Source organism: Diospyros lotus, chromosome 1 (assembly GCF_014633365.1).
Source record: "Diospyros lotus cultivar Yz01 chromosome 1, ASM1463336v1, whole genome shotgun sequence".
Taxonomy (NCBI): domain Eukaryota; kingdom Viridiplantae; phylum Streptophyta; class Magnoliopsida; order Ericales; family Ebenaceae; genus Diospyros; species Diospyros lotus.
In genome coordinates this window covers 10,642,574-10,664,207 of record NC_068338.1, presented here as the reverse complement: position 1 = coordinate 10,664,207, position 21,634 = coordinate 10,642,574, and the positions used below count along the sequence as shown (strand labels likewise).

Below are 21,634 nucleotides of genomic sequence, written 5' to 3'. Positions count from 1 at the left end.
ATCTCCTCTACTGCCGATAACCAATCGAGAAATTCGTCAACCTCAATCCCACCATGAAACTCGGGGATATCCACCTTAATTCCGGCCTCCTAATGCTGGAAAGCATCTCGTTGCACCACCGGTTGTTGTCTGCCAACCTGTTCCCGAGGCTGCAGCACACGACCGCCCCGTAACTCCAACATGGTCTCCTCGTTCGTTGGCTCCTCTGAACCGTAACCATTCGCATCATCCCCATTGACCGTTGGCCCACGACGCGGTGGAAGAGAAGGGGTTCCGTGCTGCACAACCTCCGTCGCCCACGTCATAAACTGATCAAACCGGGTTATCAACGCCTCGATCTGATTCCGCAAATCTGCAACTTCGTCAACTCGGCCACCATGGCTTCCATGAACAACACGTCCTCTTCCACGAACCATGCTCTGATACCAACTGATGTAGGCTCACCTACAACGTACACGTTCGAGTACAGATTGCACTAAGAAATGAATATCGTTCTTATTTCATAAGCTGTCAGCAACTGATATGGAATGATTCAATCATTGATTGGTGATTGATTATATATGTTTCCTAGATTGATTGATTGTATATATTATTTCCTAAAAGAAAAATTATATCCTCTAGATTAGATTATGTTTCCTATCTTGGTTGTATCCTAAATTGTATAGATTCTAGGATTCTTTCCTAAAGTTAGTTGTTTCCTATTTTTGTAAAGAAGCTTGTATAAATCAAGCTTTTCTAGTGAATGAAAGGTTGAGACAGTAAGGTTATTTTTTTTCCAAAACTTAACATGGTATCAGAGCTCTAGGGATTGTTTTTGTTCTACAATTCTCTGGGATCTACAAAGCCTATCCTTACCAGTCTTCCCATCTTTCGTTTTTCATCTGAATCTTGGCCAAGAGATGTCTTCCGTCCAAGAACCTACATCAGATACAGCCAATTCCTGCCATACCTCAGAAGTTCCAATTGCTGGAACTCAAAATGGGACCTTGGGAGGAGAATTGCAGTCTCTCCAGGCAGCCTATCGTTTGAACGGGAAAAACTACTTAAAGTGGTCACAGTTGATCCGGACCTTTCTTAAAGGGAAGGGGAAGTTTAGCCACTTGTTAGGAACGGGCCCAAAAGAAGGTGATCCAGCGTTCGCAGCATGGGACGAGGAAGATTCCTTGGTAATGTCCTAGCTTTGGAATTCCATGGTTCCAAAGATTAGTGACACTGTCATGTTTTTGACCACAACCAAGGATATTTGGGAGGCCATAAACTTGACCTATTCCAAGGTGAAAGATGCAGCCCAAATCTATGAAATACGGGCAAGGGTGGCAGCAACCAAACAAGGCTCGAAAACCATCACGGAGTATGCAAATATGTTGCAAACTCTATGGCAAGAGCTAGATCACTACCAATGTTTGAAGATGAAATGTAGTGAGGATGCTGCACTCCATAAGAGATTTGTTGAAAAGGAGCGGATATATGACTTCTTGGCCGGCCTCAAAAGTGAATTTGATGCGGTTAGAGTGCAGATTCTTGGCAAAGAGGATTTACCTTCCTTGAATGAGGTGATCTCCTTAATAAGGGCAGAAGAAGGGAGAAGGGGTGTAATGCTAGAAGCTATCTCCGGTGAGAGTTCTGCCCTAGTGTCTTTAAAAACTTATAATCAAAACAAAGGCCCTAGGGATGAAAAGAAACCAGTGGATAGGGATTCTTTATGGTGTACCTTTGTAAGAAACCTAGACACACCATAGAGAAGTGCTGGAAGCTCCATGGAAAGCCATCTAGAGCGGGACCAGCAAGAAGTCAAGTGCATATAGCAGCAGCTAACAGTCAGCAATTGGAACCGAGAGGATTGGAGCATGGGGGACAGTCTCTTGAACTCAACAAGGCAGAAATTGAAAGACTAAAAAATTTTCTGGGATCTCTAGACAAAAAGGCAGAAAAAGGTAGCTCTCTTGCTCTCACAGGTATTGCTTCCTACACTTTTTCCCTACATGCTTCAGAAACTTTACAACAACATTGTTGGATCCTAGACTCGGGTGCTTCAGACCACATGACATCCCATCCACAACTGTTTACTTCCTATCAGCCTTGTCCTAGCTCTAGAAAAATTACAATGGCAGATGGCTCACTCATTACTGTTGCTGGTCAAGGAGATATTCTTCTCAATGATCACCTAACCCTCAAGAATGTCCTTCATGTCCCCAAATTATTTGCTAATCTTATATCTGTTCAAAAACTTATTGAGGATACTAATTGCAGTGTATCTTTTTATTCCAATGTCTGTGAGATACAGGAACAGGGCAAGAAGAGGATGATTGGGCTTGTTAGGGCTAAAGAGGGGCTTTATTACCTCGAGGAATCAGTAGGGCCAGACAAGAAGGAGTCTCTTCCTCTTATGTCATGCCTAGCTCAATCCAACGAGGATGAGATGTGGTTACAGCATTATAGAATGAGTCATCCCTCCTTTCTTACTCTCAAATTAATGTTTCCTAATTTAGCTAAAGGTCTGGATTTTAGTCACTTTCATTGTGCTGATTGTGAACTTGCCAAACATAAAAGAGTTTCTTTCTCTCTTTCTAATAAAAGGACTGATTTCTCATTCTCTTTAATCCATAGTGACATTTGGGGTCTATCAAGTGTTCCCAATATTTCTGGGACAAGATGGTTTGTCTTATTTGTTGATGATTGTACTAGAGTGGTGTGGTTATATTTGTTGAAAGCCAAGTCAGAAGTAAGCCATGTTTTCCCCAATTTTTACAACATGGTTAAGACTCAGTTTGGGGTAAATGTAAAGTCGTTTAGATCTGATAATGTTAGAGATTTCTTCAATCACACTCTATCCGCTTTCTTTCAACAAAAAGGTATTATTCATGAGTCTTCTTGTCCTTACACCCCTCAACAAAATGGGGTGGCCGAGAGGAAAAATGGTCATCTTCTAGCTGTTATTCGAGCACTTCTTTTTCACCATAATGTCCCTCAACATTATTGGGGAGAAGCAGCCCTAACTGCCACCACTTTTATCAACAGATTGCCATCTAAAACCCTAGAATCTCAAAGTCCTATTCAACTATTGATGAGTCATTTTCCTGACTTCCATGTGACTAGTAATTGGCAGCCCAAGATATTCGGGTGCACGGCCTATGTTCATATTCCAACAGCCAATAGAGGGAAACTAGATCCTCGTGCCTTAAAATGCGTATTTATTGGATATTCATCTACACAAAAAGGCTATCGATGCTATCATCCTCCCTCAAAGAAATATTTTGTATCTGCTGATGTTACCTTTGCTGAAAATGAGTCGTACTTCAGATCATCAACTATTTTAGAACAAAATCAGACCTTGATTAATAGGGATTCCTCCTTTCTTCCTGACCCTAATCTGCTATCCTTGAACCCATCTCCTAAACAGAAAGACTCGAAAAATATGACACCTGAGAAAGCTTCACCTTCTACTCCTCGGCCTATGCAGGTATACTCAAGGAGGAATAAAACCGAATCTAGTCCTATGCAAGCTCCTGCATCCTCTACAAGTCCTAGTCCTACGGTCTCTACAAGCAGGAATAACACTGACAATCCTGCCATTTCAGAGTCATCACCAGGTATTCATGCAACCAATTCTCTTGATATGACTCATATGAGCTCTACAAAATCTGCTGAAGCTATTGTCCAACCAGATACCTATGACCTTGATTGGCCCATTGCTCTAAGAAAAGGGAAAAGAACTTGTACCAAGCATCCATTACACCTATTTCTTTCCTTTTCTAAGTTGTCTCCTACCCATAAAGCCTTTCTTACTAGCCTACATACCATCCCTATTCCAAAAAGTTTTTCTGAAGCTATAGGGAATAAGAATTGGAAGGATGCCATGGAAGCTGAGATGACAGCCTTGGAAAAAAATTAGACCTGGGAAGTGGTAAAATTGCCTAAAGGAAAACATCCAGTGGGTTGTAAATGGGTCTATACTGTGAAATATAGGTCTGATGGATCTCTAGATCGGTACAAAGCAAGATTGGTTACCAAGGGATATACACAAGTGTATGGGATAGACTATTTGGACACTTTTGCACCGGTGGCTAAACTAAATACAGTTAGAGTCCTCCTTTCGTTAGCTGCTAATCTAGGTTGGCCATTGCATCAGTTTGACGTGAAAAATGCATTTTTACATGGTAACCTAGAGGAGGAGGTATATATGGAAATACTACCAAGTTATGAAATAGCCACACAAGGGCCGGTTGTATGCAAACTAAAAAAAGCCCTGTATGGACTGAAACAGTCCCCACGGGCTTGGTTTGGGAGATTCACGAGTGTTATGCTTGGCATGGGGTATAGACAAAGCCAAGGAGACCATACTTTTTATTCAACATTCGGCCACAGGGGGAGTAACTGTGTTAATTGTGTATGTAGATGATATTGTTGTTACTGGCAATGACAAAGAAGGGATGACTCAATTAAAGGAGTGCTTGTTAAAGGAGTTTGAAATCAAAGATTTGGGGAGATTAAAATATTTCTTGGGAATAGAGGTGGCTCATTCTAAAGATGGCATATTCATATCTCAGCAAAAATATGTGGTAGACCTTTTAAAGGAGACCGGATTGCTAGGCTGCAAAGCAAGTGACACACCCATTGACCCAAATCATAAGTTGGGAGAAGCTCTAGAAGGAGATAAGGTTGACAAGGGAGTTTACCAAAGGCTAGTTGGAAAGCTGATATATTTGGCCCATACTCGGCCAGATATAGCCTATGCTGTGGGGGTGGTTAGTCAATTCATGCATAACCCAAGGGAAGTCCATCTTAAAGCTGTGTATCGAATACTCCACTATCTAAAAGGAGCACCTGGAAGAGGCATTTTTTTCAAAAAGGGAGAAGCTATGACCCTTGAGGCCTACACAGATGTAGACTATGCAGGCTCTGTTGTAGATAGAAGATCTACTTCCGGATATTGTACTATGTTGGGAGGCAATTTGGTAACGTGGAGGAGCAAAAAACAAAATGTGATGGCTAGGTCAAGTGTTGAGCCGGAATTTCGTTCCATGGCTCTAGGTATGTGTGAATTATTGTGTCTAAAAATTCTTCTAAATGATCTCAAGATTGAGTGGACTACGCCTATGAAGCTCTACTGTGACAACAAATCGGCAATCTGTATCGCTCATAATCTTGTTCAACATGACAGGACAAAGCGCATTGAAGTAGATAGGCACTTTATCAAGGAGAAATTGGATAGTGGGCTGATATGCACACCATACATCTCATCCCAAGATCAGTTAGCAGACATGCTAACTAAGGGCCTGCCTGCACCAGTATTTAACAGGATGATAAGCAAGATTGGGATGCAAGATATACACGCTCAATCTTGAGGGGGAGTGTCAGCAGCTGATATGGAATGATTCAATCATTGATTGGTGATTGATTAATTGATGATTGATTGATTGATGATTTAATCATTGATTGGTGATTGATTGATTGATGATTCAATCATTGATTGGTGATTGATTAATTGACGATCGATTAGTGATTGATTGATTGATGATTCAATCATTGATTGGTGATTGATTGATTGATTGATGATTGATTGGTGATTGATTATATATGTTTCCTAGATTGATTGATTGTATATATTATTTCCTAAAAGAAAAATTGTATCCTCTAGATTAGATTATGTTTCCTATCTTGGTTGTATCCTAAATTGTATAGATTCTTGGATTCTTTCCTAAAGTTAGTTGTTTCCTATTTTTGTAAAGAAGCTTGTATAAATCAAGCTTTTCTAGTGAATGAAAGGTTGAGACAGTAAGGTTATTTTTTTTCCAAAACTTAACATAAGCAACCAAAAACCCTACAATGCGAATAAATGTCTTAAATAGGTGAAAACTGAAAACCTATTGGGCTAACAATCCCCTAACAGGTTGGGCTTTTCAAAACAAAATAAAGAAACATTTAAAATAATGAACTAAAAACACAAAAATGCATTTTTTAACATTGTAAACGATCTCAAACGGCCAAAATCCATGATACATCATAGCAAAGTGGTGTGTCTGATTCGTCTTGTCGAGACCTTTCCAGAATAGGGTCCTGGGCCCAAAACGGACACTGTATGCAAAAGTTACGCCTATTTCTTTGAACATCGACCGTTCTAATGTTCCAGGAATGCAAGGGTTTGTTCTTCCGCATTAGACACACGAACCTCATCAGTGTTTTAGTCTTTGTGTAGGCAAAATATAAAACCTTGTAATTACCGCCGCCAACACTCTATAAATAGATGGATAGGCAGACTGTTATGATCATCATGATAATTCATTTTACTTTCTGAATACGAGAGAATTTCCGTGAGAGGAAAGGCTTGACTAGAAGAAGTTCTTTGTAATCTCGGTGAAGGCAGTGTTCTCGTGTGATAGAGAGTGGAGAGGGTTTCTTGTGTACTGTTCAAAATTGAATTTCTAGTGGATTGCTCTTGGATCGAAGAGGCTGGATGTAGGATTGCTTTCAAGCAATCTGAGTCAGGATAAACTGCTTGTCTCTTGTGTGGTTTGGTTATCTCTTTCCTAATTTTCTTTACTGCTTTAAATTTCAGTTTTCATATTTCTGTTGCTGGTTTGATTTCGGGTGAGGAGTGTGAGAGATTGGCAGTAGAAAGCATTGATTGAGTTATCTAAAGCGCTTCTAATCTTAATAGAGGAATGCAAGAATCGACCGTTGCGATTCTTCGAAAAAGCAAGAAAGAAGCGACAAAGAAAGTCAACGAAGAAGAAGCAATCACTCTGATACCATATCGAAACAGAAAAAGTAAAAAATACCTCGAGAATCTTGCAAAAGAGCTGTTCCCAGCTTAAATAATACAAGGCTCTGTTTCCTAAATGTCCGACTAAAACACTTAATTACACATCTGCCACTATTATCAACTGATAATGCGAGTAAAAGAACAATACAAATACAAGTAAACACAATAATTCTGTTAGGTTGATTGGTTTCGTGCTGCTTAGGGACCCACCTACTAGCATGGTAAATGGTTGTGAATTTAATTTCGATTGCAATGCAAAATTGATATGTTATTATGTTGGCAATTGGATTTTATCAATTGATTTATTTCATTAATGTTTTATTAGTTGATTTATTTTATTAATGTTTGAGGAGTTGTAATCTAGTAGGGGTCCTAATTTATAAGAGAGTAATCAACTCGTATACAAGAATTGTTAGGAGATTGAATAGTCTTATAATTCTTCAAGGATTAGGAGTGTGTGTTATAAGTAAGATTGTATTCATTAGTTTTGTGATATGAAAAAAGATTAATTCTTGTTTCTTCACATGTTATCAGAGCCAGTTGTTTAGGGTTCTACAGCCTTTATTGCTGCTATCCTCAGTAGTGCCTCTAGGGTTTGTTTTTCCCCCTCCGGCCTTCATCATCGGCACTCTCCAACTGGGTTCTTCAGCCGCCCAGCCATAAGCTGCCTCTTCCTTGTCTTCCCTTCTCTATTACCGCCGTCGCCGGACCTACCTCCTATGAGCAAATCGGTCGCCGCGTGCCGCCTAGTGTTGTCGCGTCTCCTACCGCCTTCTTCTTCTCTCTCTGTTTCTACTGCAGTCACGTTGTTCTTTTCGCTGCCACTAGATTGGAAGCAGCAACTGCTGCCTCCATCCCCCTATCTTCAGCCTTGATTGTTGCTCCCTTGTTCATCCACTCTTCCTTAATTGCCGCCCCTATCTCCAGCCTTGATCGCTGCAAGTTGTCTCTAGCAAAGGAATGGCAGAAAACTCAGATTCCAGCAGGAACACTGGAGAAGTAGCCACTGAAAATTATGTAGCAGGTGTTAGTTCTAGAGCTGGTATCGGTTTTGGGGCAGGAGTAAATGAGCTTCCCGGAATGCTACTACCAAATTACCTCCAATGGGCACAGTTGGTTCAAACTTTCCTCAAAAGGTCAAGGAAAACTCAACCATCTTACTTCTCTTCCTCTGGCAGCAATTGATCCCAACTTTTAGGTATGGGATATAGAGGATTCTCTTATTATGTCGTGGGTATGGAATGGCATGCAACCTGATGTAAGTAGGAATTATGTGTTTCAAAGTATTGTTAGGGAAATCTGGGAAGTAGCTAAGCAAACCTACTCTAAAGTGCAAGATGTTATATATGAAGTTAAAACCAAGATAAGTAGTATTAAACAAGGGGGGATGACTGTTATGAAGTACTACAATAGCATAAATGGCTTGTGGTTAGAATTGGATCAATACCAAAAAAATTAAGATGGTGTGCAGTGCTGATGCTGCAACCCTTAATAAGATCATGGAAAGGGATGGAATTGTTGAATTTTTGGCTGGCCTTAACTCGGTTTTTGATCAAGTAAGGGTGTTGATTCTTGGCCGAGAGAAATTGCTCTCACTCAATGAGGTATTTGCAATGGTAAGAAGTGAGGAAAACAGGCGGGCAGTGATGCTGCAGGGGGCATTCACTGATGGATCAGCTTTAGTGTCAAAGAAAGGAGAAGGATCAAGGCAGAGATGTGGAAAATCAAGGGCACAAGGGTGGCCTAACAACAGAGAGGGACTTTGGTGTACATATTGCAAGAAACCTCAGCATACCCGAGATAATTGCTTCAAGCTCCACGAAAAGGAAGTAGTCCTAAGCAAAATGGGAGGGTTCCCCAGCACAGCTACTCGACCTAGCACTCAGTCCTATCTATCACAAAAAGGGACAAGAAGAGGATGGAACTATGGAAAAGCTGGAGGAAAATTTTTCAGATCTCACTCTTCTCAACAATGAGGAAATCAACAAATTGAAATCCTTTTTGAAGACTATACAAGATGATGGCAGCTGCTCCTTGGCTCATTGAGATCCTTCTGGTAAGCCCTCAAGTAAGTTTGCTTATTATGTAATTTTTCCAGCATCAAACACTGATAGAAATGATACTTAGATCTTGGATTCCGGAGCTACAGACCATATGACACCTAACTCCCATGTGTTTACTACCTATCAACCCCTTAAGACCACGAAACAAATCTGCATTGCTAATGGAAAAACAGTCCCTATAATCGGACGTGGCAATGTTTATCTAAGCCCAAACATAACCCTTAACCATATTCTTCATGTGCCCCAATTGTCAGCCAACCTCCTCTCTATTTCTCAACTCACAAGAAACTTACACTGCTATGCTGTTTTTTCTACTAATGTGTGTGAGTTTCAAGCAATGAAAACCGGGAGGAGGATTGGGGCTGCTAGGGAAACAAATGGGCTGTATTGCTTGACAAGGAAAGCAACAAAGAACCAGCAACTAGTGGTTTTCTCCTCTCAAATTACAACCCACTATCACCAAATATGGCTGCATCACTACCGGTTGGTTCACCCACCATTTTCTTTTTTAAAATCTATGTTTTCTACTTTATTTCTTTCTTTAGATCCTAGTACTCTTCATTGTGATGTATGTGTTATATCCAAACAACATTGTGTGTCTTACCCAATTAGCAATAAACTCCATTCTATTCCATTTGCATTAATTCATTCTGATGTATGGGGTCCTTGCAAAATTCCTACTTATTATGGGGCACATTGGTTTATCTCATTTATCGATGATTGTACTTGGATGACATGGGTTTTTTAGCTAAAAGACAAAGCCGCCATTCAAACAGTCTTACCAAGCTTCTGTAAAATGATAACGACTCAATTTGGAACTCCCATAAAGAAATTTTGACCCAACAATGCTTGAGATTATTTTAACTCTTATATGAACCATTTTTTCCTACAAGAAGGGATTGTCCATGAATCTTCCTATGTGGATACTCCACAACAAAATGGAGTAGCTGAATGGAAGATGAGACATCTCCTTAATGTAGCTCGAGCATTGCTTCACCGTCATACCGTTCCTAAAATCTTTTGGGGGGAGGAAAGGCCACATTTCTTATTAACCACATGCCTACCAAAGTTCTAAACCAACAAAGTCCTCTCTCTTGCCTCACTACTCATTTTCCTGACTCTAATTTCCGCACCACTCTTCCTCTTCGAGTATTTGGGTGTGTTTCCTTCGTTCATATTTCCAAATCCTCTCGGGATAAGCTTGATCCAAGAGCTGTGAAGTGTGTATTTCTTAGGTATTCCCCCACACAAAAAGGATATAAATGCTATCATCCTCCCACTCGCAAGCTCTCTGTCTCTAAGGATGTCACATTTGTCGAGACTACTCCATTCTTTGGCTCTACCCAAGCTGGTCACTAGGGGGAGACTTCCTATGGTGACTCGAGTGACATCTTCTTTCCTTTATCATCTTCCCAGTCCACTCTTCAGCTTAATGCTGATCCTCATTCGGCCTCCAATCAGCTTAGTCATGCCTCTAATCCTGACCCTATAGCCAATCCATCTCCTCAGCACTCAAACAACCTTAACCATGGTGATGATCAGGCCAAATTTGATGAACAAGAAGCCTGCCAGCAGCTGCAAGGAAGATACAAGGGGTCTCTCTATGTATATAAACGAAAACAGCCAAACCTAGAAGACCAACAAGCTCCAAACTCCTCTCCCATTCAAAGCCGGGATCACATGCAAACAATACCTTCAGCCTCTATCGGCCAAATCCTTGATGATATCGACCTTCCCATTAGCTCTTAGGAAGGGAGTTAGAAGCTGCACCACCCAACACCCAATGACCAATGACCAATTACCTATCCTATCATCTCCTCTCCCAAAACCATAAAAGCTTCCTAACATCTCTAGATTCAATTATCATTCCAAAATCAGTAACTGAGACTCTGAAAAATTAGAATTGGAAGCTTGCTATGCTTGAGGAAATGAGGCCTTTAAAAAGGAATCATACATGGGATATTGTGGACAGACCTAAGGGAGTTCATCCAGTGGGGTGTAGATGGGTTTTTAATATCAAGTATAAGGATGGGACACTTGAGAGGTATAAGGCAAGGCTGGTAGGTAAAGGCTACACTCATCATATGGGATTGACTACTTAGAGACATTTACACCAGTGGCAAAGATGACCACAGTTCGTGTTCTCTTGTCATTGGCAGCCTCATTTAGGTGGAATCTACAACAACTAGATGTTAAAAATGCGTTTCTTTATGGAGATTTAGAAGAGGAATTGTTTATGGATTTACCACCAGGATTTCATGAGGGACTCAGTGGGAAGGTATGTCGGCTAAATAAGGCCTTATATGGGCTCAAACAATCCCCTAGGGCTTGGTTTGGACGGTTATCTAAAGCCATGCATACTATCGATTACAGTCAAAGCAGAGGGGACCATACCTTATTCATCAAACACTCGATAGGAGGAAAGGTTACTGTGCTACTGGTATATGTGGATGACATGATAGTAACTGGCAATGATGAAGGAGAACAGGCAAAGCTTAGAGAAAGGCTGGCTAAGGAATTTGAAATCAAAGACCTGGGTGTGCTCAAGTATTTTTTGGGAATTGAAGTAGCTTATTCTAAGGTAGGTATTTTTCTCTCTCAAAGGAAATATGTGCTTGATTTATTGACTGAAACATGATTGATTAGAGGAAAAGGGGTAAAAATTCCTACTGAACCTAATTGCAAGCTATGGAACAACCCTACTAGCAAGTCTATAGACAAAGGAAGGTATCAGCGACTAGTTGGAAAATTGATATATCTCTCTCATACAAGACTAGATATTGCCTTTCCTATCAGCTTGGTAAGTCAATTCATGCACAGCCCAACTGAGGAGCATATGCTAGCGGTTAGAAAAATCTTGTGTTATCTCAAGGCTACTCCAGGTAAAGGGATCCTATTTAAAGCAGGAAATAAATTGAACATTCAAGGTTTTTCAGATGCAGATTATGCAGGGTCCATGACTGATAGAAGATCTACAAGTGGCTACTGTGTATTCCTAGAGAGAATCTGGTGTCCTGGAGAAGCAAGAAGCAAAGTGTTGTGGCAAGATCAAGTGCAATGGCAGAATTTAAGGTTATGGCCCTTGCTCTATGTGAAATTCTATGGCTACGAATTGTTCTTGATGATCTAAGAATTTCACTCCAAGACACAGTTAAGTTGTGGTGTGATAACTCGTTGAAATCCTGAATGATTTGAAGAGGATTTGGAGGAGATTGTGGTAAGAGATTGAGATTGAGGTCACAATATTTCGAAGGTTTAGGCTGATTTTTTGGGGCTGATTTCTTGGGTTTAATCTTATGTTTCCATTTTTCCTCTCTATGTACATGTTAAATAGGGACCAAGTATGTGAAGGATTATAAGACTAATTGAATAAAAAGTCTGATTCAATTTCTCATCATCTTCATGGTATCAGAGCTCAGGTCACTCTGAAAACCCTAGAAGCCATGGCCGCCAGCCATGAGTCTATCCAGTCGATAACTCAGGAGGGAGAATCAGAGATAATCCTTTCCATGGGTTCGATTGGTGGGTTTGAAAATTCTTTAATTTGTCTTACCGTAAAGAAGCTGAATGGGAAGAACTACTGAGAATGGGCCCAATCCATCAAGTTGGTCATCGACGGCAAAGGCAAACTGGGCTTCCTTACCGGCGAGATCAAACAACCATCTTCCAAGGAGGTAGTGGCCTTCCAAAAATGGCGGTTTGAGAATTCCCTCATCACCTCCTACTTGATCAACTCCATGCGACCAGCGATCGGCAAGATATACATGTTCCTGCCGATAGCGAAAGACGTGTGGGAAGCTGTTCGCGAAACCTACTCCGATGCCGAGAATGCCTTTCAAATCTTCGAGATAAAGACTTAGTTGTGGCAGATGAAGCAAGGAGAAAGAAAGGTGACGAAATACTACACGGAGATGCTGGGTTTATGGCAGGAACAGGACCTCAGTTGTGAGGAATCTTGGGAGTGCATGAGTGACAGTGTGCTATTCAAGAAGAGGATGGAGAACGAGAGGGTGTACGAGTTTCTGGCTGGGCTCAACAGAGAGCTCGACGATGTGAGGAGCCGAGTCTTGGGTCGTCGGCCATTACCTTCCATTCGAGAGGTATTCTCTGAAATTCAGCGTGAAGAAAGTAGGCGAAAGGTGATGTTGAAGGAGAAGATTGCATCTGGGCCTGAGGCTTCAGCCCTTGTAACTCGTGGGCCTTCCACAGCATCTGGGTTGAGACAAAACAAAAGGCTTTTTTGTGACCATTGCAAAAAAAGCAGGTCATTCCAAAGATACCTGCTGGGTTTTACATGGCAAGCCTGCTGATTGGAAGCCCAGACAGCCCAATAAATCTCATGGGTACCAAGTCTTGACTAAACAGCAAATAGAATCAGCCCATCATACTCAGTTTGCCCCTACTGGGGGTTTTAATTCCAAGCAACTTGAGAAGTTATATGCTCTTTTTTCGACCTTTCAAGCCTTGGGTCAGTCTTCTATGCCTCCTTCATCAAGTTCCTTAGCCCACAAAGGTACTTTTTTGACTGCTCTTAGTACTACTTTGCACTGTACTCCCTGGATTATTGATCCTGGCGCATCCGACCGTATGACTGATTCCCATCATTTATTTTCCACATACTCACCTTGTGCTGGTAACTTGAAAGTAAAAATTGCAGATGGTACTTTATCCCCGGTAGCTGGCAAGGGGAGTATCCGTATCTCTAAATTTATTACTTTGGAGTCTGTCCTTCATGTTCCTAATCTGTCTTGCAATCTGTTGTCTGTTAGTCAGCTAACCAACCAATCTCATTACTCAGCTACATTTTTGTCTTCCCATTGTGTCTTTCAGGATCTATCATCAGGGAAGATGATTGGTAGTGCTAAGGAATGCGAGGGACTCTATTACTTTGATGATGCTCACATGAGTAAACAGTGTCATCCTTCTATTTGTAATTCTGCATCTAGTCCTAGGGATAGTGACCTTTTTTTATGGCATAAACGAATGGGTCATCCAAGTTTTCAATATCTAAAACGTTTGTTTCCTTCACTTTGTTCGAATAAAACTCCTTTGGATTTACAATGTGAAGTCCGTGAACTTGCAAAACATCCTCGCACTACTTTTCCCTCTAGTTCTTATAAACCATCTCTGCCTTTTACTTTGATTCACAGTGACCTTTGGGGGCCTTCACGAGTTCCCAATAGGACCTACACAAAATGGTTTATTACCTTTATTGATGACCATTCTCGTCTTTGTTGGGTGTATTTACTACATGATAAATCTGAGGTTAGTTTTGTCTTCATGAACTTCTACACTATGATTTACATCCAATTTCACACAAAAATTCAAATTCTTCGTACTAATAATGGCATTGAGTACTTCAATAATTCTTTGGGCCCCTATCTTCAAGCCAAAGGTATTGTTCACCAGAGTTCTTGCGTTCACACCCCCCAAAAAAATGGGGTTGCTGAACGGAAAAACTGGCATATTCTTGAGGTAGCTCGTGCCCTATTGTTCACCTCTCACATGAAAAATAATTTTTGGGGTGATGCCATTCTGACTGCTGCATTCCTCATCAACCGAATGCCTAGTCAAATTCTCTCATTTGCAACCCCTCTCCAAAAATTCGAGGAGATCTTCCCTAATTCTCGGCTCAATTCATCTCTCCCGCTTCGTGTTTTTGGGTCCACCATGTTTATCCACATTCACGCCTCCCACCGTACTAAGTTGGATCCAAGAGCCCTCAAATGTGTCTTCCTTAGTTACTCTCCTACTCAGAAGGGTTACAAATGTTATAACCCTCTTTCACAGAAATTATATGTTAGTTTGGATGTCACATTTTTTGAGCATACTCCCTACTACTCGCTTTAGGGGGAGTCCTTGAGTGAAGCTCGTCCCTCAGACACCGACTTTGATGTTGCGATCTTTGAGTCTGCTCCTTATAATATACCATCTCCTTCTTGGTCCAACGCAGAAGGAATCTTGAACTCAAGGGGAGATGTGGGAAAACAAATAGACAGGGAGCCACTTATCTACTCAAGGAGACCTAAATCAAAGCCTGATGAGACTCTCGCATCCGAAGCATCAAAAGAGTTTGAACCGGTGATAGCTCCGACTACTCATGAGCCAAAACCCAATCCTGACCAGGTAAAAAATCTTGATGACTTACCCATTGCTCTTAGAAAACAACCTCGTTCATGTACTCTCCATCCTATCTCAAAATTTGTATCTTACAGTGCCCTTTCTGCCAAGTGTTGTGCTTTTACGTCTAACCTTGACAGAACCCAGATTCCTAAGAATATTCAAGAAGCCTTGGAGATTCCAAAATGGAGAGAAGTAGTGATGGAAGAAATAAGGGAATTAGAAAAAAATGGAACTTGGGAGGTGATGACGTTGCCAAGGGGGAAGAAACCAGTAGGCTGTAAGTGGGTGTTCACGGTGAAGTACAAGGCGGATGGCACAGTAGAGCGGTACAAAGCTTGCCTAGTTGCAAAGGGGTTCACCCAAACATATGGTATTGACTACACCGAGACATTTGCACTAGTAGCCAAGCTAAATACTATACGAGTTCTCTTGTCCTTGGCAGCAAACCTGGACTGGCCACTCCATCAGTTTGACATCAAGAATGCCTTTTTGAATGGTGAGCTAGAGGAAGAAGTATTCATGACATTACCACCAGGATTTTACAAGGAGGGAAAAGAAACCAGAGTATGTAGATTGAAGAAATCTCTATATGGGCTCAAGCAATCACCAAGAGCGTGGTTTGATAGATTTGCGAAGGTAATTAAGAATCAAGGATATCAACAGGGGCAATCAAATCATACTATGTTCTTCAAACTATCCAATGATGGTAGGAGGACCATTCTGATTGTGTATGTGGATGACATCATACTTACTGGAGATAACATAGGAGAGGTGGAGAGGTTGAAGAAGGTCTTAGCCACAGAGTTTGAAGTAAAAAACCTAGGTCAAATGTGATATTTTCTGGGAATGGAAGTCGCCAGATCAAAGAAGGGAATTAGTGTCTCTAAGAGAAATTATGTTCTTGACCTTTTGACTGAGACTGGTATGTTTGGTTGCAAGCCAAGCAATATCCCGATCGAGGCAGGGAAAAGAATGGAAGACGTTGGAAAGCCTGTGGATAGAGAAAGATATCAGAGGCTAGTAGGTAGATTGATCTACCTATCTCAAACTAGACTTGACATTGCTTTCGCTGCAAGTGTTGTCAGTCAGCATATGCATTCACCAAAAGAGAGTCACCTAGAAGCAGTGTATAAGATTCTCAGATATCTGAAAGGCTCACCAGGGCGGGGTCTATTCTTTAAGAAAGGAGATAGTAAGAAGATAGAGATCTATACAGATGCAGATTGGGCAGGCTCAGCAGAAGACAGAAGATCTACTACCGGCTACTGTACCTATGTTTGGGAAAATCTAGTAACATGGAGAAGTAAGAAGCAGAATGTGGTAGCCAGAAGTAGTGATGAAGCTGAATTCAGAGCTGTCGCTCAAGGGATGTGTGAAGGGCTATGGTTACAAAAGCTTTTGGAGGAACTGCATATCACAGTAGAGTTTCCCATCAAACTCTACTGCGACAACAAAACTGCTATCAGTATTTCCCATAATCCGGTCCAGCACGACAGGACTAAACATATAGAAGTTGACAGACATTTCATAAAGGAGAAAATTGAGAAAGGAACAATCTGCATGACCTATATTCCTACTAGAGAACAATTAGCAGATATATTCACTAAGGGGTTACAGAGATCTAGCTTTGAAGAGTTTATCTGCAAGTTGGACATGATCAACATCTATGATCCAACTTGAGGGGGAGTGTTGAAATCCTGAATGATTTGAAGAGGATTTGGAGGAGATTGTGGTAAGAGATTGAGATTGAGGTCACAATATTTGGAAGGTTTAGACTGATTATTTGGGGCTGATTTCTTGGGTTTAATCTTATGTTTCCATTTTTGTTCTCTATGTACATGTTAAATAGGGACCAAGTATGTGAAGGATTATAAGACTAATTGAATAAAAAGTCTGATTCAATTTCTCATCGTCTTCATAATCAGTTAGCAATCAGTATAATCGGACCAAGCATGTTAAGATAGACAGACACTTCATAAAAGAGAAGTTGGAAGTCGGACTCATTCACCTGCCATATGTTCCATCAGAGGAACAAGTTACTAATATATTGACAAAAGGGTTGTCAGTAAAAAGATTTGAAGATCTAGTAAGCAAGCTAGGAATGTGGGACATCCATTCTCCAGCTTGAGGAGGAGTGTTGGCAGTTGGATTTTATCAATTGATTTATTTCATTAATGTTTTATTAGTTTATTTATTTTATTAATGTTTGAGTTGTTGTAATCTAGTAGGGGTCCTAATTTATAGGAGAGTAATCAACTCCTATACAATAGGAGAATTGTTAGGAGATTGAATAGTCTTAGAATTCTTCAAGGATTAGGAGTGTGTGTTATAAGTAAGATTGTATTCATTAGTTTTGTGATATGAAAAAAGATTAATTCTTATTTCTTCACATATTATCTGCAGCAGCTAATTTGAATTTCTTAACTTCTGCAATTTTATTCAGTAGCTTTGCCTAAATGCTTAACATGGGCCTCCTAATGGATATGGTTAACCAAGTGTGTTTTCGCGTATTACTAGCGTACATGTGGTGCTCTCTTGTTCTTTTCCTCTGCGTACAATTTGCTTGTTTTTCCACCTATGCAACTTTCTTTTGCTTTTGCATTAACCAGAAAGGTATATAGTTAATTCAAGTATATTTTTGCTCATCTTTTGCTCAATGTTTCCAATCCTAAAGTAACTTTAGAGACAGAAGGGGTGGGCATGAAGAAATGCAAAGTGCAAATTGTTTATGATGGTTTCACATTACATGCTGAAGGGAAAACTAATGAAATATATACAAACACACCATTTGATGATTTGTTCGAAGTTTATTTTTTTTCAACTTTTTAAGTTGATTTTCCAGGTTTAGTTTTAGCAAAAATCAAATTCTGTCTGACAGCCTGGATTTTTCAGCAAAAATTAAATTTTGTTTTTAGCCCAAAAATTGAAAATTAGATGCCCCAAATGCCCAATTTTTGGCTTTCTCAAGAACAAAGAACGTCGAATGAATTTTGTTAGTTGCATAATCGTCTTTAAGGAATTATACAAGTTGATAAAAATACCACTAGGTAATTCAAATTTAAAAAAATGAAATCTCCAAGGAGCTTCCTAGACAGATCACCCGTGCCTATAAAGCTAAATGAGCTAGTGTCTCAGTGCCAAAACCCGACATTTGCTTTATGGGAATCAGACGAACCATATATATGATTTGCACCCAAGAATTTGAATTATTTTTTATAAAATATATAAACACTTAGTCTTGCTTAAGTATTGAAAATGCTATTTTTAGTCTTTGCCCTTCTTGTTTACTTCTGGAAATCTTGGCCTTCTTGTTGGATGAAAGTTTATCACAGCAAACACTTATTTCTATTAAACTCATTGACATTACTTTTGTCACAGTGCTTATGTATTTGGAGAAGATGTGAGTTTTGGTGGAGTCTTCCGATGTACAACAGGATTAGTCGATCAATTTGGCAAACACAGAGTTTTCAATACCCCTCTTTGTGAACAGGTGATCCTATCCCAAATGCTACCCTTGATGATTTCTAGATACAATTTCAAGAACTTAGGAAATATCCACTAAAGGTTCATCATCAATCTCCAAGTTGGAAACTGATTTTGTTATAATCTTAACTCAACAAAGGTTCTGCTTTGAACATAACTTCATTGTTCATCCTTTGATTGATCTATCAGAAGAGAATTGTAGCCTCCACTTGGTTGTTCTGGATCTTGTTCTCCAACATTTATCAATATTCCAATGCTTCTGTTTTTTGTACCCTCTTATATATGTAATATTTCCTTAAAACATTTTAAGGGGAAAAAAGAATATTATTCTGTAGAGTTTTGTGTTTCATAACTTCTAAACTGATGGTTATTGCACACAGGGCATTGTTGGGTTCGGGATTGGCCTGGCTGCAATGGTCAGCTCAAAACTTCAGTACTTTTGTGATGATATAGGAATTCATGTCAAGCTCCTTTATTGCAAATACTTCTGTTCTTTTCTATTTTTTTCTTCTCCTAACACTTCTCAATTTATTGATGCAACTCTTTTACTTTTTCAAATCACTTGCAAGGGAAATCGAGCTATTGCAGAAATTCAATTTGCAGATTACATCTATCCGGCCTTTGATCAGGCATGCATGCCTGGTGCTAATTTCTAGTGCATATTTTATTTATTTATTTTTAAGTTGTACTGGAGCTTAACATGTGAAATTTGACCAAACCAAATCTCCACTTCATAGATTGTCAATGAAGCTGCTAAATTCAGATATAGGAGTGGCAATCAATTTAATTGTGGAGGTAATTTTATGTAGAATTGTAGTATGACTTCAATTTCATTTGTTTTCAGTTGATGGATTGACTCTTAGTGATTTGCCAGGTTTAACAATAAGAGCACCCTATGGAGCCGTGGGTCATGGTGGGCATTATCATTCACAATCCCCTGAAGCATTTTTCTGTCATGTTCCTGGCATCAAGGTATAGATCCCTTCTCCTAAATGAGCAATGACCTGGAGCACCAAATTGTTTGTCAAGGGCTACAGAAATTACCATGGGAAAGAAAAATTATATTATGGGTTACAGTATAAAACAGAAAGAAAAACATGTTTCAATTCTTGCTTGACCAATGTATCAATGTTCTGTAATATCACCATCATTTGTCCTCACAGAGAGTAATAATATTACATTGCAAGAAGATGCAGGTAAGACTTACTAGTAACAACTTTGTTTTAAAACAGTAAGAAAAAAAAAAACGTTAAAGACTTTTGTATTTGTCTTTGTCCCTAGAAAAACTATACACATTTCAGTTTTGTATATGGAGGAATGGACCTTCTTCAACTTAGCCCAACTTTGTCAAGCAAAACTGCTAACCTGTAAGCGTCATGCCACTGGTTCATTTTATATTCAGCTTTACTTATCTTTGGCCAGAGATATTAGCTCTTTTTTAGGCATTACATAGAGGAAATTTGTGACCAGAGACCTAAGGCCCCCTCCGGCCTGCTCTCAGCGTGTATGGAGAATTAAGTACATATAATATATTTTGATCAATGAGTTGCAAGTTACCTTGCTCTATGTTTCCATATTGTACTTGTTGGTTTCACCATGTCAACTAAGTGATGGAACACAACTATATCAATTATCTTCATTCACCACCATCTCATGAAACTTCTCCATATGAAGATGGTGTTGAAACTTCATTTCATCATTACTCCGCCAGGGGATGTTATCCATTGTCGGTCCCAAACCCGGATAAAGGAGGAGGGTTGCTTTAGGTAGCCGACAGTCAGCATAAAACCTAGTCAAATCCAAATATGAATTCTAGACAAACTATCTGTTGGGGCGTAACCCACATAGAAGTTTAGAATTCATGTAGCTGACCCCACATAGTGGGATAAAAGCTGGATATGTTGTTGTTATTTTCTGTTATGAATATTTGTCCGGTAGCTAGAGGCAGTTATAATTTTGTGTGTATTGCACATGGGTGCATGTGGGTGGCTGGGAGGTTATATATTAAGCCACAGCTGTAGGATGGAGGTTGAGAAATGAATTGAATATTCTATATTCTCTCTTTCTCTCACTTTCTTTCGAATATTCTTCATCCTTCTTCTTGCTGTATCTCTCCCTCCCATCTGATCTCTCCCTCCAAATTCTTCTCTTAATCTTCCCAATTCCTTTTCCATACCCTAGTTCAACCCTAGGGTGTGACACAAACCCGAGGAGGAGAATCACTTCTCTCCTTCCCCCTTTCCTTCTTTACCCCTTGCCCCTTGCTATTGGAAGTAGATGAGATTTTCTGTTCTGAAAGATATAAATTGTTGGCACCTGTTCAGCTTCTGGCCTTATTTTGGTTCACTGAGACTCTTCCCAGTCAACTGGATGTTCCCTGTCCATTTTTCAAGTCATTCTGCCATCACTCAATTGACCGGACTTTCCCGTTTAGTCAGACAGTCAGTCCTTTGCCTTACTGTCCAGACCTGATCAACTATATTAACATCTCGGTCATTTGAGAAGAAGAAATAAGAGTTCTTATTTGAAACCCTTGATTTGCTCGTCTGATATATTATCTATGGAAAATGAAGGTTTTAAGCAAAGTAACAAGAATGCAGAAGAGTTCTGATGGTGGTTTGGCTATAACAATGCCCATGTCTACTCCTAGATCCCACTGGAGATTTTCACTATAAACCAACAAGAGGTTTTCGAAGGCACACCCCAAACCTTTACAACTGGTTTTCCTAAGGGTTGCCACTTCAACCTCTTACTGATGCAACTTTCTTAGCTCACCACACAACCAATGCAAACTAGACATAGCAAATTTGATACACATGTTTTAAGGGCATCTCAATACAAGCTCTGACCTCTTTACAGGTCTGAATGTAAAAATATTACCCCACAGATACAAACAAGCTATTGGGAAGATTTTAAAATGAGAAAACCAAAGAAATCTTTACAAAGATGTAAACAGTTAGTCTCTTTTGAAGGCTTGTAAAGCTTGTAGAATTTGATAGCTTGTGTGCTTGCTTGAAGATACTCAACCAACCCTTTGAAGCTACATTTGAGGTCCTTTATATTGGCAAAGGAATGGGTTTTACAAATTTGCTCGTTGTAGCTTATTTCCAAGATTTAGAAAAAAAAAAAAAAAAAAACTGTCTCGACAAACTTTTGAAACTTGTTAAGGTGCGATTTGAACATATAATTGAATGTTTCAAAA

At 39.9% G+C, this 21,634-nt stretch overlaps 1 protein-coding gene across 2 annotated transcripts in view; it reads left to right on the top strand.

The window, feature by feature from the left end:
• Positions 1 to 21,634, top strand: part of LOC127805547 (2-oxoisovalerate dehydrogenase subunit beta 1, mitochondrial) — a 47,021-nt gene that overhangs the window by 7,272 nt on the left and 18,115 nt on the right. The window contains exons 1-7 of one of the 2 annotated variants that reach the window (XM_052342305.1): positions 8,677 to 8,819; positions 9,162 to 9,309; positions 18,328 to 18,439; positions 18,813 to 18,848; positions 19,002 to 19,061; positions 19,170 to 19,227; positions 19,307 to 19,404. In XM_052342305.1, coding sequence (XP_052198265.1) covers positions 9,164 to 9,309; positions 18,328 to 18,439; positions 18,813 to 18,848; positions 19,002 to 19,061; positions 19,170 to 19,227; positions 19,307 to 19,404 — 510 coding nt within the window. In that variant the 5' untranslated portion in view covers positions 8,677 to 8,819; positions 9,162 to 9,163. Of the gene's footprint in view, positions 1 to 8,676; positions 8,820 to 9,161; positions 9,310 to 18,327; positions 18,440 to 18,812; positions 18,849 to 19,001; positions 19,062 to 19,169; positions 19,228 to 19,306; positions 19,405 to 21,634 lie in introns of those variants that run through there. The other variant, XM_052342303.1, reaches the window with a different exon arrangement.